At 40.1% G+C, this 17,380-nt stretch overlaps 1 protein-coding gene across 1 annotated transcript; it reads right to left on the bottom strand.

Annotated features, from left to right (window-relative positions):
* Positions 1-12,140: 12,140 nt before the first annotated feature.
* On the bottom strand, positions 12,141-12,716 carry LOC117349787 (olfactory receptor 1038-like). The gene has a single exon (XM_033923380.1). It carries the CDS (start codon positions 12,714-12,716, stop codon positions 12,141-12,143), a length of 576 nt encoding a protein of 191 aa, XP_033779271.1.
* Positions 12,717-17,380: the final 4,664 nt, after the last annotated feature.

Here is a 17,380-nt window from a genome sequence, read left to right as displayed (position 1 = left end):
TTGTAAAAGGGGGAGATAATGCAGTGATAGATATGTGTTTTGATTTTCTAATGGATTTTATTAATTTTATAGTAGATTTTTTTTTTCTCCATCACAGAATTAACTAAGAAAAAAAGACTTGTATTTCTACTTGTAGATGGCAGTGATACTATCTTATTTTCTTTCATATTATTTTCCAAAGATACATTTTTTTAGGGCATTTTTAACTTCATGATTTCTTAGGGTATAAATTAAAGGGTTTAGTAAGGGAATGAGTACTGTATAGAGAAGGGCAAACATTTTGTCTTGCTCTGGTGAAGTCATTGAGTTCGGCATCATGTAGATGCATGCAACACTCCCATAGAACAGAAGAACGATGGTGAGGTGGGAGGAGCAGGTAGAGAAGGCCTTGTATCTCCCTTCAGAAGAGCGGATTTTCAGTATGGTAGAAATAATAAAGATGTAGGATAGCAGGATTAATAGAAAGGGGGTGACAGCCACAAGTGGTCCTTCACAGAATACTAGTATTTCAAAGTTATGGGTATCACTGCAAGAGAGATCTATCAGTGACTTGGGGTCACAGTAGAAATGGTTAATCTCGTTGGAACCACAAAAGGAGTACTGGGATATAATATCTACTATCGGAAATTCATCCAGACAGCCGCATATCCAGGAAGCAGCTATCAGGGATATGCAAAGCTTCTTGTTCATGATCAGTGGGTAATGTAGAGGTTTACATATTGCTACATAACGATCATAAGCCATAGCAGTGAGAAGCCAGAATTCTGTACTTACAGAAATTATGAAAAAGTACATCTGTGTCATACATAGAGAAAATGAAATTAAGATTTTCCCTTTTGAAAGACTCTCCAGCATTGTAGAGAGAGTAACTGTGGTGTTACAGATATCTAAGAAGGACAAGTTGCTGAGGAAGAAGTACATGGGTTTGTGGAGACGATGGTCAGAACACATTAATATTAAGAACAAAACATTTCCCATAACAGAAATAATGAAGGCTGGTAAAACTATCGTATAAATGAAGGCATGCTGGTGAGGCTGGTTAGAGAAGCCCAGAATGACGAATCCTGATGAAAATGTTTTATTATCTTTATCCATGGCTTCAATGTACAAAATCTGTTGGAACATAAAGAAAGAGACAAAACACTTAAAGTTAAGAACATAAGAACATAAGTTAGCAGCAGAATGAATAATATATAAAGAAGCTTGGAAAAGAGTTGAGAGATATGATTGAGGTCCACAAAATCCTGAGTGGTGCAGAATGGGTATGAAGTGTGAACCAAGTTTCCACTTTTTCAAATACCACAGGATACGCTCAATGAAATTATATGGAAATACTTTTTTTAAAAAATTCTTTATTGATTTTCTAAACTTCAAAAGTGCAATACACAAATATATATCATATAATAAGTTAATGAAAGCACATTCAACTTACAAATATGCATAACCAACCATTTTCTCCCCCCCCCCCCACCCAATGATTATTCAATAAAACACAGAAACATAGACTATCCCAATAACCTTACCCTATTCAGATTAAAAATATCCTCCCACCCTCCTCCAACCCCAGGTGGACATACTGAAAAGTCAAATTAGGACAGAAATAGCCCCCCCATCCTTTCCTGGATGTGTACGAAAATAAACCAAAACTGACTCATAATCAAAGACCTATTATAGTGAGGTAATATATGACGTCAACGGCCCCCAAAGCAGCTTTTTAAAAAAAATAGAATGAAATATTTTTTTATTCAAAGAATAGTTAAGCTCTGGAACTCATTGCCAGAGGAGGTGGTTACAGTGGCTATTATAGCTAGGCTTAAGAAAGATATGGAGGAAAAGTCTATAGTCTGCTATTGAGACAGACATGGGGGACGCCACTGCTTGCCCTAGGATTGCTAGCATAGAATGTTGCTGCTACTTGGGATTCCGGAATCTTGCTATTCTTTGGGGTTCCAGAATGTTGCTACTCTTTGGGGTTCTGACTTGGATTGGCCACTGTTGGAAACAGGAGACTGGGCTAGATGGACCATTGGTCCGACCCAGTATGATTGTTCTTATGTTCTTAAAAATGGTGATCCCAATGGTCATCATTGGTTTAAGCAAGGCACTCATTCAATTCATCTCAAAGTCTGTAGGTATGATTATCGGCACTTGGATGTCCTAGCAATTAGAATGTCCAAGTGCTGATTTAGGATTTTTGGGGGACATTTATGTTTTTTGATTATGAGCCTGATAATCTATAAACCATCACTTGAAAATATTTTATAACTGCAAGACAATGAACTCAGTAGAATAGTTTAACCGTGAGCAAACTCAACTAAATTAGTCAGCTCTATCTAAATTCAGCTGAATCTGATTCCTAAGAGCAGAGAATAGTTTCTTTCTGTCTTTCTTTCTTGGAGTGCATGTGAACTTTTAGGAATTTGGTGACCTTTTGTCTCCTGGCATTGACAAAGTTTTCAGCACCATGGACAGCAGATGTCAATCCTAATCTCTTTATACACAGCTATGAAAAAAAGAGACTGCGACGGGAGCTCACGGCAGCCATTTCTTATGAGCGATCTGCATGGAGCAGGAGCGTGGGAAGATCGCTCCTGTCCCGAAAACCTGCTAGACCACCAGGTAAGGCTTAGGGGGGGGGGCTTACAGGGCTTAAAATAGCCGGGGGGAAGCGGGGGTTAGGGGCAGAACCGGCCCAAATATTATTCACGTTTTTTTAATATTCGCAGACCAGCTCTTCCTCTAGCCCCCATGGATACGGAGGGAGAAGTGTATATCTGAGGCAAAAGAAGGCTGAAGGGTGTAGTTATCAACAAGAGCTACCATTAAGATTGCTGTTTTCGCATTAACCCATGCTGTTTTAGCACAAGACCCATTTTATATAATGAGTCCTAGCTGTTAATAATGGGGATTAAGAGTAGCATAACTCTTCTTAAGACTAGAATAACCAATGTTGATAACTTCTGCCCCAGATCTCAAGGAACAACAGCAGGATTTGAATTCAGGTTTTGTTTATTCTCAGCCTCCTGCTATGGGCTCCTTTTATCAACGTAATGTAGGCGGTTAACGCGTGTTCAACCGCCTGCCGTGCTAGTCAGTAACGCCTCCATTGACAAGGCGTTAGTTTTTAGGCTTACCGCGGGGGTTGGCGCGTGATGAACTGTCCGACGCGCTAACCCCTGTAGTGCGCCTTGATAAAAGGAGCCCTATGTCTACATGTAACGGGTCTGTTAATTAGTCAGGATACTTCAGATGTATACAATATGAATTATGGAAGGGGTAAAACGCGGACCTCGCGGACCTGACGGACCTCGCGGATCTAAACCCGCACAGCCTTAAAAATCTGAGGTCCGTGTCCATCAGCACTAAAATCTCATCAAGGTCTGTCAGAGCCAGAGACTAGTGCTGGAGCGGCAGAGCAGAAGCCAAGAGAGCGGGAACATAGGTTTCGGACGTGTGTTATGGATCAGAAGTCTCCAAACATTGCTGGGTGCTGCCGGGGTTCCCTCTGAGGATCGTAGGCACGAGGCAGAGCCTCGGCTGCTTTCCTTCCTCTGAATTGCTCGATGTACCCCTCTGCTCTGCCTTTCTTGGAGAAGGGGTAAAACGCGGACCTCAAGACCTCGATGAGATTTTAGCGCTGACGGATCCTAATACTTTCCCCTCCCTATGCTGAGACGGATCCGTCAGCGCTAAAATCTCATCGAGGTCTGTCAGAGACAGAAACTACAAGTGGCACGGACACGGACCTCAGATTTTTAAGGCCGTGCGGGTTTAGATCGGTCAGGTCCGTCAGGTCCGCGTTTTACCCCTTCCCTATGAATTATTTATTTAAAAAATTTCTATACCATTTTATATCAAAATGCTTTACAAAATGATTACATACATAAAATGATTCATGAAACAGATTTCCACACTTGAAACATTTTTCTCTAATAACATGAGCCCCATATTGTTGACTAGAAAGTAATTCAGTAATTTAGAACCGACTGGGTAGGCCATTTGGCCTTTATCTTCCAACCTATTTCTGTGTTTCTATGTTTATTTTTCTTTATGGCATATGTGAAATTGTTTTCTGGATTTCTATTTTATATTCAAGTGTATTTGCTTGATTTAAGATTATTAATTGCATAAATAAAAAAAAATAAGACACTATACGCATTGGAAATGTCATACAAGATCATCCTTTAAGATTCTTGTGTTTTAGCTTATTTCACACTATTGAACAGTATTAAATTCAAGAGATAGAAGTTCTCTCTCGACTGATTCCTGTATCATTGTTGTGGAAAGGTAAGAACAGAGGGGGGGTCTGGTTTCTGAAATAAAGAATAATTTTTCCAGATTTCATTGCCTGCAGAGTTAGAAAAACTTGAGACAGATCTTGTCAAATATTAAACAAGTCAGATTTTGATATTAACACATATTGGCCCCCTTTTTTACAAAGCTGAACAAGGGAATGCCACTTGGGAAATGCTCTGAAGTTCATTTGATTTCGGCGGGCATCGGAGCATTTACTGCGCCAGCCTGCAATGAATCAGTTAAGCATTACTTAAAGGGATGATTGTTCTGACATGTAGATTTCAAAATCTTTGGTCCAGATGGATAAATTTATAATCTGCTTTTACTAAAAGATTCCAGAATTTCAGTTTTTCATTTCAACTTTCATTTTGCATTCTGACACTGAAAAAAAAGTACTCGTACATAGAAACAGAGAAACGTGATGGCAGGAAAAGGCCATCCGGTCTGCCTATCTATAGCATCCAAGATCTCCTCCTTTCCCTATAGGCAAAGGTTCTTTACACCTGTATTATGAGGTCAAAGAGCTTTTTGGTAATAGAAACATGATGGCAGATCAAGGCCAAATGGCCCATCCAGTCTGCCCATCAGCAACATCTATTATCTTCTCCTCTCCCTATAGGCTAAGGCTCTTTACACCTGCATTGTGAGGTCATAGAGCATTATTGTTATAAGCTAAGGCTCTTAACACTTGCACTGTGAGGTCATAGAGCTTTATGGTTATAGAAATATGATGGCAGATAAAGGTCAAATGGCCCATTCGGTCTGTCTATCCACAGCAGCCACTATTTCCTGCTCTCCCTAGGAGATCCCATGCTTATATAGTGAAAATGCACTTCAAATTATAGTAAAATAAAAGATTTAGAAATTAATCTTAGATTTAGCCACAGCAACGATTGAATATCATGAAATATAAACCCTTCCATGTCATACCCAGTGAATCCTGTAATGATTTGTAATTCACTCAATAATGATCACAGCTAAAGGTGCTTATATTCAATGCCATTTCTTAATTTTATGGATCTGTATGTGTAATTTCACAGAACACAATTTTCTAGCATTGAGAAATATATATAGATATATATTCAAACTTACCTGTTGGTGTGATCTCGTCTATCCATAATGCAAGTTCTACTCATAATAAGACATACATGACAGTTAATTTCATCTTAGCGTTCTTAGATCTTGAGCCGTGGAACTAAATGCAATCTAAGTTCATGGCTTTAGTAATAAAAAAAAAAAAATAAGCACAAATATTTTGAACCTACTTATGAGGTTTAGTTGGTTGGTTCTTCCTTAATAATGTCTGGATTTTGAATCAGCCAGATTATAAAGATGGTCAAAGCTTCTGGGACATGATGGTTTGGGAATGAGGGTCGTTCCGGATACAGAAACTCAAAGAATAGCCAAGAACATTGTCATCGCTTGCTTAAATGTTTGCCTAATTTGTTTCTCTTGTTAATAAGCTTTTGGTCCTTTGCATTTGATCAAATAAACTTTAAGATGGCATCAGCTTGATTATGTAACAAATAAAGCCTAGTTTATAAAGGTAACATAGGTGTCTATGTGCCTTTATAAAATAGTTTCACAGAACCATTGCCCACAGCACACAAATGCTGCTAAACACATTTATATCTGGTCCAAAAAAGGCATAAATGATTTGATGATGTGCAATTAAAAATATTGGGCCTGATTCTTATATATAACACCCAAAAATTTAGTGCCAACTAAAATAGCACTTAGAGTGATTCTACAAGACATGTGTATCTTTTATAGAATTGTGCTGAGAACATAAGAACAGCCTTACTGGGTCATACCAATGGTCCATCTAGCCCAGTAGCCTGTCCTCAAAGTGGCCAATCCAGGTCACTAGTATCTGTCAAAACCCCAAAGAGTAGCAACATTCAATGCAACCGATCCAGGGCAAGCAAAGAAGCTTGCCCTATGTCTTTCTCAATAACAGACTAAGGACTTTTCCTCCAGGAAACTGTCCAAACCCTTCTTAAAACCAGCTACACTATCATCTCTTACCACAACCTCTGGCAATGCATTCCAGAGCTTAACTATTCTCTCACTGAAAAAAAAAATATTTTCTCCTATTTGTTTTTAAAGTATTTCCCTGTAACTTCCTGGAGTGTCCTCTAGTCTTTGTAATTTTTTGATGAAGTGAAAAATCGATCCACTTGTACCCATTCTACACCGCTCAGGATTTTTTAGACTTCAATCATATCTCCCCTCAGCTATCTGTTCCTGCATAAAGGTTGGACATGGATCACAGTGCTGCATGCAATTCTGCAAATAGCTCCTGCCCTAACACCCTTCTGGACCACCGGGGAGCCTGGATGGCCTTTTCTGACTGGGGAATTGAGAGGGGGGTTCTTTACTTGTTGTGAGGGGGCTACTTGTTGTGGGATGAGTTACAGGGGTTTTTAACTTGTTTAGGAGCTAAAATAAGAGGTCTTTACTTGACCAGATGTTGGGAGGGGGACCTGGGCACAAGAGTTATGCAGGTCCTTTTAGCAAATTATTACTCATATATGTATATATTCAGTTAGAACATGCACATATCATCACAAGCTTCTTAAATTTCCTTCAAGAACCTCAGTGACACCACTCCAGACTCACACAGTTCATGGCCTTAAGGTTCACGTGCCAATTCTTCACTGGCTCTTTTTTTTATAAAGTGTGCTTCTAAATTGATATTTCATTTAAATACACATAAATAAGTTGAAGTTCATTTAAATAGCTTTCATATTTTATTTATAATAGCTTATAAATGTACTTAGCTTTTGTTTTGTGGTCATACAGGTAGGGATTATCTTGCCGACATGTTTTGCGGGAGCTTTTTCAAGGCGTAATCTCTTTTTGAGTCTCCCACCAGCTTTCTGGACCACTGTAAATAGCATATAATCCCTACCTGTATGACCGCAAAACAAAAGCTAAGTACATTTATAAGCTATTATAAATAAAAGAGGAAAGCTATTTAAATGAACTTCAACTTATTTATGCGTATTTATGTTCAAATCTGTTTTTATTATGAATGAAACCAGGAAATTCAACCAACAGAATCCAGAGCAAACAATAAGAAGTCAACAAAGCACAACAGTTCCAGTAGAATGCAACCCTTCCTTACCCATCCAAACCCGCCCTGTCGAAGCAAAACTACCCCCCCCCACCACCACCACCACCACCACACACTCAGGAGATCATTAATGGCGGTGACCAAAAGGTCTCAGATACTCCCGAAGTCCGTACTCTTGCGGCCCCTGGGTCATCCAAAAGGTTTGCCTCAACATAAGAAAAAGAGAAATATACAACTGATCGCAGTATCTGGTCCAGACATCTATGAGAGAATATTCAAAAATGAGACTACGCGCTTGAGGGGATAAAGAGGTCAAATATGCACCCCAAATGAGCAAAAATTGACTACGTCTGCGCCGGCGGCCCATCGTCTTGTGGGGCCTTCCACAAGGCCAAAGTATGCACCAAAGATCCCATCCCCACAAGGACGGCGGATCGGACACAAATGATATATAAATTAATAAGCGCACTTTAAAAAAAACAAACAAAAAAAAAACCAGTGAAGAATTGACACGGGAAGCTTAAGGCTGTGATCTGTGTGAGCCTGCAGTGGTGTCGCTGAGGCTCTTGATGGAAATTTAAGAAGCTTGCAATGATCTCAGCATGTTATAACTGGATGTACATATATGAGTAATAATTTAGAGGAGCATTTCAAGCTATAGAAGTTTTGCTGAGTGGAATTTAATTTATTTTATGATATGGTCCTTTCACTAAGGGCTCCTTTTGCGAAGGTGCATTAGCGGCCTTAACGCTCGTATTAGCGTGCGCTAAACCTCCGGCCATGTTAGCCGCTACCGCCTCCTCTTGAGCAGGTGGTAGTTTTCCGGCTAGCGCGGGGGTTAGCGCGTGATGAAAAAAATCACGCGCATTAAAGACGCTGCCGCGGCTTCGTAAAAGGAGCCCTAAGGACCTCTTTTACTAAGGTGCACTAACCGATTAGTACACGCTAATCAATTTAAATGCACGCTAAATGCTAACGCATGCATGTTAATCTATGGACGCGGTTAGTGCACTTTAGTAAAAGGCACATTAACATGAACTTCCATGAATCTGAATTATATTTTACGCCTCCTTTTGTGATTTGATAATTAGATTTGTGTTCGTGTGAATCACTTAGATGTAAGCAGGCTAAAATAATTTTTAAATAAATAAATAACAGATTAAACACATTAAGTACCAGGCAATCCATAAGTATATAAGAGATGTGTGGCAATTAGAACAAATTAATCATTAGCACACCTTGGTAAAAGAGGGCCTAAATCGACATTTGCATGACTTAATCTCCAGGACGTCCATGTCCTGATAATCCAAACCACTTTTCTGGATGTCTAGTGAGGTGACCCAGCCTCTGTGCGTCCAGAGCTCCAGATGGGTCTAGTGGAGCCATGTTGCGGGCAGGCTTTGGGCGTGCATGCAACACTGGCAAGATCTTGAAAAACAGATCAAATGCAAAGTCACGTTATGTGCTGTGATTGAAGAAGGAGAGTTTTCCTGCTGCTGGAGCTCTGCTCCAAGTCTAGTCTCTTACAAACTTTTTCCTGAGCACTCCAAAAAAAACCAAACCAAAAAACCCCCAACATGCTACGCTGAGGATTTTCTTTGGTTTGTTGCATTGTATTACATTGTCTTTGGTGACACGTCTGGTTAATAGGTATTCCCGGTGTGTTGGGAGATATACATCTGACACTCTTTAACTGAAGTTCACAGCAGCGCCCTCTAAGTTCCCGACTGCTCTGTTGGGATGTCTATATGGCCAGTCCATTATTATGCTGGCTCCTCCCACATCCAAATGGTCTGGATTGGGATGTTTTGAATGTGGACATTTTTGTATTAAAAAATGGCGAAAAAAGTTAGATGTCCTAAGGCCAAGACATTCAAATAGGTTATTACAAAAAAACATTTTGGAGTTTAGCAGTTTCAAAAATGGATGTTTCCCTGCCCCGATGTTTAGATGTCTTGTAGCATATATCCAAAATTAGACTTAAACACCTCTCCACATCTAGGATATCGGTTATTTTTATTGTGAATATAAGTTCTTAAGTTTGTACCTGACACCATGGAGAATTAAATAATTTGAAGTTTAGGAGCAGGATTTGAACACTTGCCCCTGTAGTTTTCACTCTGATACCCTAACCGTTGATGTAGGGTATCTAGATTTTCAGAAAGCTTTTGACAAAGTTCCTCATGAGAAGCTCCTGAGAAAATTAAAGAGTCATGGGATAGGAGGCAATATTCAGTGGTGGATTAGGAATTAGTTATCAGACACCCCCCCCCCCCCCCATGAGAACCTACCGACACCTATTTTGTAGGCTATGATTTACGTGCTAACCAGTTCATGCATGCTAATATAGCTGCACTAACTAGCACTGAAATGCTTACTCTCTGCCCCAGACAAGCCCCCTCTGTGCTAAAAAAGATAACCTCCACCCCTTTTACAAAGCTATGCTAACAGCTGCCGTTGTGGTAGCTGCCCCAAAGCCCAGAGGGATTTAAAGGGGATTGTGTGGTGCAGTGGTTAAAGCTACAGCTTCAACACCCTGGGGTTGTGGGTTCAAACCCACGCTGCTCCTTGTGACCCTGGGCAAGTCACTTAATCCCCCCATTGCCCCAGGTACATTAGATAGATTGTGAGCCCACTAGGACAGACAGGGAAAAAATGCTTGAGTACCTGAATAAATCTAAGACAAATCCGAAAATTCTTCGACAGGAAGCAATTCCTACTTTTGGGACAATCCCTTATCCTTGGACTAATAGACTACTGCAACATACTATACCTCCCATGTACAGCGACCATGATCAAACAATTACAAACTATACAAAATACAGCCCTAAGACTCATCTACTCATTGAAAAAATATGACCTCATCACAGAAGCATACCATGACTCTCACTGGCTCCCAATACAAGCAAGAGTACACTTCAAATTCTACTGCCTACTATTCAAAGCTATTAACGGAGAAAGCCCAACCTACTGGAATAACCGACTAACTCAATCCTCCTTATCCAGGCACAGGAAAACCCACTCACTTTTCACATACCCACCATCCAAAAATGTCAAACAAAAAAAACTATATGACAACCTAATAGCCACCAAAGCAGCTAAACTGGACAGACAAATCACCATTCTGTTGTCATCGACCACAGACTACAAAACCTTCAAGAAAGATACTAAAACCCTACTCTTCAAAAAATACATAAAACCTATCTAATATGACCAGTTCCTACTTAAACCCCACCTACCCACTCTACACCCTTAATATACTCTAATATGCTTCTAACTACCCAACTAATGCTAAAATGCCTCCATTTACCCAACACGTACCACCTTAAGATCTCAACAACTCTTAGGTAATTCTTATATAACTCTTATGACATCTCTCTTACATGTTTCTTAAACTGAAACCGGTCTATACATAGTCATAAATGGCCCACCAAAACGTTCCACAACTTAACATCTGTAATGCAGAAAGTCATCACTCTGGTAACTGCATAATTTTCATGCACGATTGGATTTAGTAGCCTTTGATTCTGGGATCGTAAACATCTATTAGGCTCATAGGGTGTCACAATTTGCCGAAAATACCTTCGTGTTTGATGATATACATTTTGATAGACCAGAGTTCTTAAAGCCATCATCTTGAACTTGAAGTTGCAGGGAGGAAGACTTAGGAGTAATGTTAGGAAATTCCTTTTCACGGAGAGGATGGCAGATGGCTGGAATGCCCTCCCGAGGGAGGTGGTGGAGAGGAAAACAGTGATGGTATTCAAAAAAAGCGTGGGATAAACACAAAGGATCTCTAATTAGAAAACAAACAAATAATATAAATGAAAGAACTAAGGCAAGAATTGGACAAACTTGTACAGTATGTGTTCCACATGTGGTGATTCGGTGTAGGATGGGCTGGGGAGGGTATCAATGGGAACTTCACTAATTTGAAACATGAGGATGTTACTGGCCAGACTTTACGGTAGATATCCTGCAAACAACGGGATGGTTGGATAGGCTGGAGTGAGCTTGGACGGCAACTTCAGCCGTTGGAACCTAGGACAATACCAGGCCCATAAATATCAAAGAAGAGACAAGCTAATTTAATTATATATTTTTAATGGGTATAACTAATGGGCAGACTGGATGGACCATTCGGGTCTTTATCTGCCATCATTTACCATGTTACTATGTTACCTGGCAGAAACTCAAAGAGTACCAACAATCCAAAGCTTAGATTGTGATGTCATAATGCCTCATTCCATCAATGCCTAATAGCCAACCTCAGCAGTGATGTCACAATGGCTTGATTAGATGGCAACTTCAGCAGTTGGAACCTAGGACAATACCAGGCCCATAAATATCAAAGAAGAGACCAGTTAATTTAATCATGTATTTCTAATGAGAATAACTAATGGGCAGACTATGTTTATGTCATTACCCTTTTGCTCAGAGTGGAAACTAAAGTGGCAAGTGTTGTTGTCATTGTGTTCTGTACAGGCCCTATTTGGCAGTTGTGGTTATATGTTGATTGAAATAAATTGATCAATAAAGCTGTGGCTGGTCATGCCACACTGCCTTCTATGCCATGCTTTCTTTGGAATGTATGTGGGAAGGAGGTTTGTGGGGTAGTGAGTGCTTATGTTATACATATACCCAAGTACATCTTAGAAGATGTACAAACATCACAAATCTGCACCAGCTTTTCATTCCTTAACCAGGCCAAACAAAATCACTGATAGTCCTGGAGAAGCCTAAAATGAAAATGTTCACTTTGATATTATTTTCTAAAGATGAGATTTTTCAGGGCTTTTTGAACTTCTTGATTCCTCAGGGTATAAATTATGGGGTTTAGCATGGGAATGAGCACTGTATATAGAAGGGAAAATATCTTGTCTGTCTCTGGTGAATGCATTGAATTGGGCCTCATGTAGATGCATAAGACAGTCCCATAGAATAGCAGGACAACAGTGAGGTGGGAGGAGCAGGTGGAGAAAGCCTTATGCTTCCCTGCAGCAGAGCGGATTGTCAAGATGGCCCTAATGATAAAAATGTAGGATGACAGAGTTAAGAGAAAGGGCAAGACAGCCAGAAATGGCCCTTCCGAAAGCATTAGTATTTCAAAGTTGCGCGTACCACTGCAGGAGAGTTTTAGCAGTGCACTGGGGTCACAGTAAAAATGGTTAATCTCATTGGAACCACAGAAGGAGAACTGAGATATGATAACCACCACAGGAATTTCATCCAAACAGCCCGATATCCAGGATGCGGCCACCAGTGATATGCAAATCCTTTTGCTCATGATGAGAGAGTAATGCAGGGGTTTGCATATTGCTACATAACGGTCATAGGCCATGGCCGAAAGAAGTAAAAACTCCGTGCTTATGGAAATGATGAAAATGTACATCTGGGTCATACACAGAGAAAAGGAAATAAATATTTTCCCTTTTAAAAGACTTTTCAGCATAGTAGATAAAGTCGCTGTGGTGCTGCAGATGTCTAAGAAGGACAAGTTGCTGAGGAAGATGTACATGGGTTTGCGAAGATGACGGTCAGAGAACATTAAAACTAAGAATCCGATGTTTCCTAGAACAGAGATAATGAATGCTAGTAAAACTATGGTATAAATGAAGACATGCTGGTGAGATTGGTTCGAGAAGCCCAGAATGATGAATCCTGTAGCTGGTGTCTTATTCTCTCTCTCTGTTGTTTCAGTATTCATGATCTGCTGATATATAAAGAAATAAATATCAGTATTACAGATGAATGAATAATATCCATTTTGAAATATATAGATGCTCCCAATGACCACCTGGTAGATAAGGTCTATTGGCAATTTATACGAGGCATTTATCCACTTTACCTCAAAGTCTTTAGGGGCAGCAGCTACTGAAATAAAATTGTCAGCTACCCAATATGGCTCATGGCCAGCTGCAGGACCTCATAGAAGTAATGCATATGCGCACACCAAAATATAATAACATAAATGATCCAACCAAACCGTATCGACCATTCCCAGATCCCGACACATACTATAGCTATCGATCTTGTAATCTTCTTGGGAATGCCCAGACTAATTTCTTGTTGTAAACCGTCTAGAACTGAAAGGTATTGGTGGGATAGAAGACATCAATGTAATATAATGCATATAGTGACATAGTAACATATAGTAACATCCAGTCTGCCCAAGCATGCATGCTCCATAAATTGATTTAGTTTAAATGCTCCTTTTTCTTAGATATTTCTGGGTCAGAAACTCAGAGCCCTGCCCGGTAGTGTGCTTAGGTCCCATCTACTGGAGTCTCCATCAAAGCCCATCTTAACCATCCCAGCCATCGAAGCCCTCCCTAGCCGTCCTCAACCAAATGTCCATATTTGGGACACAGGCCTTGCAAGCCTGCCCAGTACTGGCCTTAGTTCCTTCAATGTATACCCATTATTTTCTGATTAGAGATCCTCTGTGTTCATCCCCGTTTTCTTCTCCACCACCTCCCTCGGGAGCTCATTCTGCGCATCAACCACCCTCTCCAGAAAGAAGAATTTCCTAACATTACTCTTGAATCTACCACCCCTCAACCTCAAATTATGTCCTCCGGTTTACCGTTTTCCTTTCTCTGGAATAGACTTTGTTCTATGTTAATACCTTTCAAGTATTTGAACGTCTAAATCATATCACCCCTGTCCCTCCTTTCCTCTAAGAAATACATATTCAGGGCTTCCAGTCTCTCCTCAAACATCTTCTGTTGCAGTTAAAAAGTCAGAAGTACTTTATGTACACTAAAAATTCTGTATTCAGCTCTTTTACTTCACAGGCTTACTCCTTTTAAGTAGAGTATCTCACACATAATTAGTCCCAACCAATACTCATATATTTTAGGAATATTCTTCAAGGTTCTCTTCTACCTTGACAGTCTATTTTCTACACATATCAACTCCTGGAGGCTGACTTGACTACTTACAGTTTCTTGCTCCAGGGAAACTCTTATGCTCAGACTACTCCTCTTCCTTCAGGACTGTAGCCTTCTTTCTCTCTCTCTCCCACTTGGACAATCTGTATTTTTGATCGTCCAAGTGAGAGTGGGGTGGGAAGGGAGGGGGAAAGAGTGAGGAGGAGGTTTAGAAATTCATTTTGCAATGCATTGGCATGAATGATATATGCAAGAGCAACCATTCAAGAAGATCAGTGTTTTTCGATAAAATTGCTAAAGCTTTCAATTAAAAAAGTTATAAAAACCAAATAAAACTTCTATCTATCCTTTTTTTCTATGAGGTCTAAAATAACTCTAAGGGAACAGATCGTGGAACTGAATGGGCCAGAAATGTCACCAAAGAGCACAGTATCAGGACAAGTGAAAAACTGTTGCAGCGAAACAATTAAGATTTTTATTCTGCCTAAATTATTGGTTCAAACTATTATTTGCAAATCATGTAGAATAGATGAGGCTGGAAAACAATGGAGGCACTTTCTAAGGGAGACAGACCTGAGCTAGATCCCATGAGAAGTCAAACAAGTCTGATTTAGATGTGAGCACAGGCAGAGATGAATCAAACGAGGCGATAATGACTGGAAGTGACGATTTTTCTGGATATAAAGAATCACAAACCAAAAACCGTGGTCTCATTAGATAATTTTGCCTTCTATTTGACTATCGACTGTCACAGTCTCGATCACTTGTTTTAAATGTCATTTTCTATCCTGATACAGAACAAAATGCCTTTACATAGGAGATTGTGTTTTTCTATTATAAGGATTATTTTATTTATTTCATTTATAGCCTACTTTTATCCTATGTAGATTCCAAACAAATAAATTAAAACAGACCTGGTATTCTCTGCCAAGTTGGTAGGCCTTAGGTATGTTCAATTCAATTACGGTACAACATTTACAAATAACAATCCTTCCTATCTAAGATGTGTTGCTTGACTTGACTTGCCTGATGGGTCACACATACAGTATTTAAACATAGAAACATAGAAATAGACGGCAGATAAGGGCCACGGCCCATCTAGTCTGCCCACCCCAATGACCCTCCCCTATCTTTCACAAGTGGGATCTATTCACAGAGAAAGATAGGGGAGGGTCATTGGGGTGGGCAGACTAGATGGGCCTTGGCCCTTATCTGCCGTCTATTTCTATGTTTAAATACTGTATGTGTGACCCATCAGGCAAGTCAAGTCAATCAACACATCTTAGATAGGAAGGGCTGATGGTCATTATATTCACCAATATTTTAATTTATTCAATTTTCTATACTGGTCTCCCAGAGGAGCTCAGAATGGTTTACATGAATTTATTCAGGTACTTAAGCATTTTTCCCTCTCTGTCCCACCAGGCTCACAATCTATCTAATGTACCTGGGGCAATGGGGGGGGGGGGATTAAGTGACTTGCCCAGGGTCACAAGGAGCAGCATGGGTTTGAACCCACAACCTCAGGGTACGGAGGCTATAGTTTTAACCACTGCACCACACTCTCCCTCAGACCGATGTCAGACCTATGGAATATAGTACATAGAACAGATCCCTCCGTTCTATATATTATGTCTAACCATTGCCATGTTCTGTCATACAATGCTTTGCCACATTTTGTCATACTGTCACCTTTTCTCTCTCACCCTACTATACTATACATTGTATCTTCCACACTACACTTGCCATACCATGTCTACCATGCTACGATTTATCATGCTAAATCTGCTACACAATGTTTGCTATTCCATGTCTATCATACTAGGTTAGCCATGTTTGTAATACTACCCCCCCCCCCCCCTTTTACTAAACTGTGATAGTGGTTATTAGCGCAGGGAGCTGCGCTGAATGCTCCGCGCTGCTCTCAACGCTCATAGGAACTCTATGAGCGTCGGGAGCAGCACAGAACATTCAGCACAGCTTCCTGCATTAATAACTATTGCGGTTAAGTAAAACGGGGGGTATGTTTGCCGTTCTATGTTTTGCCGTACTATGCCCATCATGCTACGTCTCACCATACCATGTTTTACCATGCTTTGTTAAATATGGTTTTTTTGCCATCTTTGTCAGACAGTGTCCTGCCCTGCCATGTCTGCCATCACTTTGTATAAATACACTTTATTATGTATATAAACATGCAACCATTCTGAGCTCTTCTGGGAGGATGGGCTATAAAACCAAACAAATGAATAAAATGATTGGACAGCTTATATAGAGTTTTAAAATCTTTTCAAGAGTTGCAATAGGGTTCTCATCGCCTTGTTACACCGTCCTATTGACTTGACACATACGGAAGTTGGAGGAGTCTTCCCTGGAAGATGAAAGGCCATTAGAACTCATGCCGACTAGATTACAATCTCTTCCTTGTACCGGCTATAATTTCTACAAAGTGTTCAGGGCATGTAGACTTCATAAAGCCCAGGGTATTGCTTGATGCTGGAAACAATAATTCCATGCTACTTTGGATGTAAATAAGTGGAAGTCTTTATGATTCTTATTTGTTACTTCGTAAAGCATTTTGGACACCTTAAAGTTATCAAAAGTTAGTCAATATTCTGGACAATTGGAGATGATACTATAAACTAGACATTGGTACATTGGAACATATGTCCTATTTGCGGATATATTGAAGAGACAAAATTACGCAAATGCTGTATATAAAGAAAGAACTTATCTATAAAATTTTGAATTAGAAGTCCCTTGGGGAAAGACCGGCTTCTCGATTTCGAGTTGGTCATAACACCATACTTGATCATAAATCATTGGAAAGACACCTTCTCCTTAAATGTGATCCAAAGGTGGAATGCAGTGGGTCATTATTTTTTTAGTATTTATATACCATTTATAGCTTAAGTGGTTTATATTCAGGCACTTCAGCATTGTCCCTATCTGTTCCAGTGGGGTCACCGTCCATCTAACGCACCTGGGACAGTGGGTAATTAAATGACTTGACCAGGGTCACACGGAGCAGCGTGGGGTTTGAACCCACAACCTCAGGGTGCTGCAGCTGAAGCTCCAACCACTGTACCACATGCTTCTTCTGAGACAGAAG

The sequence above is a fragment of the Geotrypetes seraphini genome, chromosome 16 (genome assembly GCF_902459505.1).
Source record: "Geotrypetes seraphini chromosome 16, aGeoSer1.1, whole genome shotgun sequence".
In the NCBI taxonomy this organism is placed as follows: domain Eukaryota; kingdom Metazoa; phylum Chordata; class Amphibia; order Gymnophiona; family Dermophiidae; genus Geotrypetes; species Geotrypetes seraphini.
The sequence above is the reverse complement of the archived record's forward strand: the minus strand, read 5'-3'. Positions and strand labels throughout refer to the sequence as shown.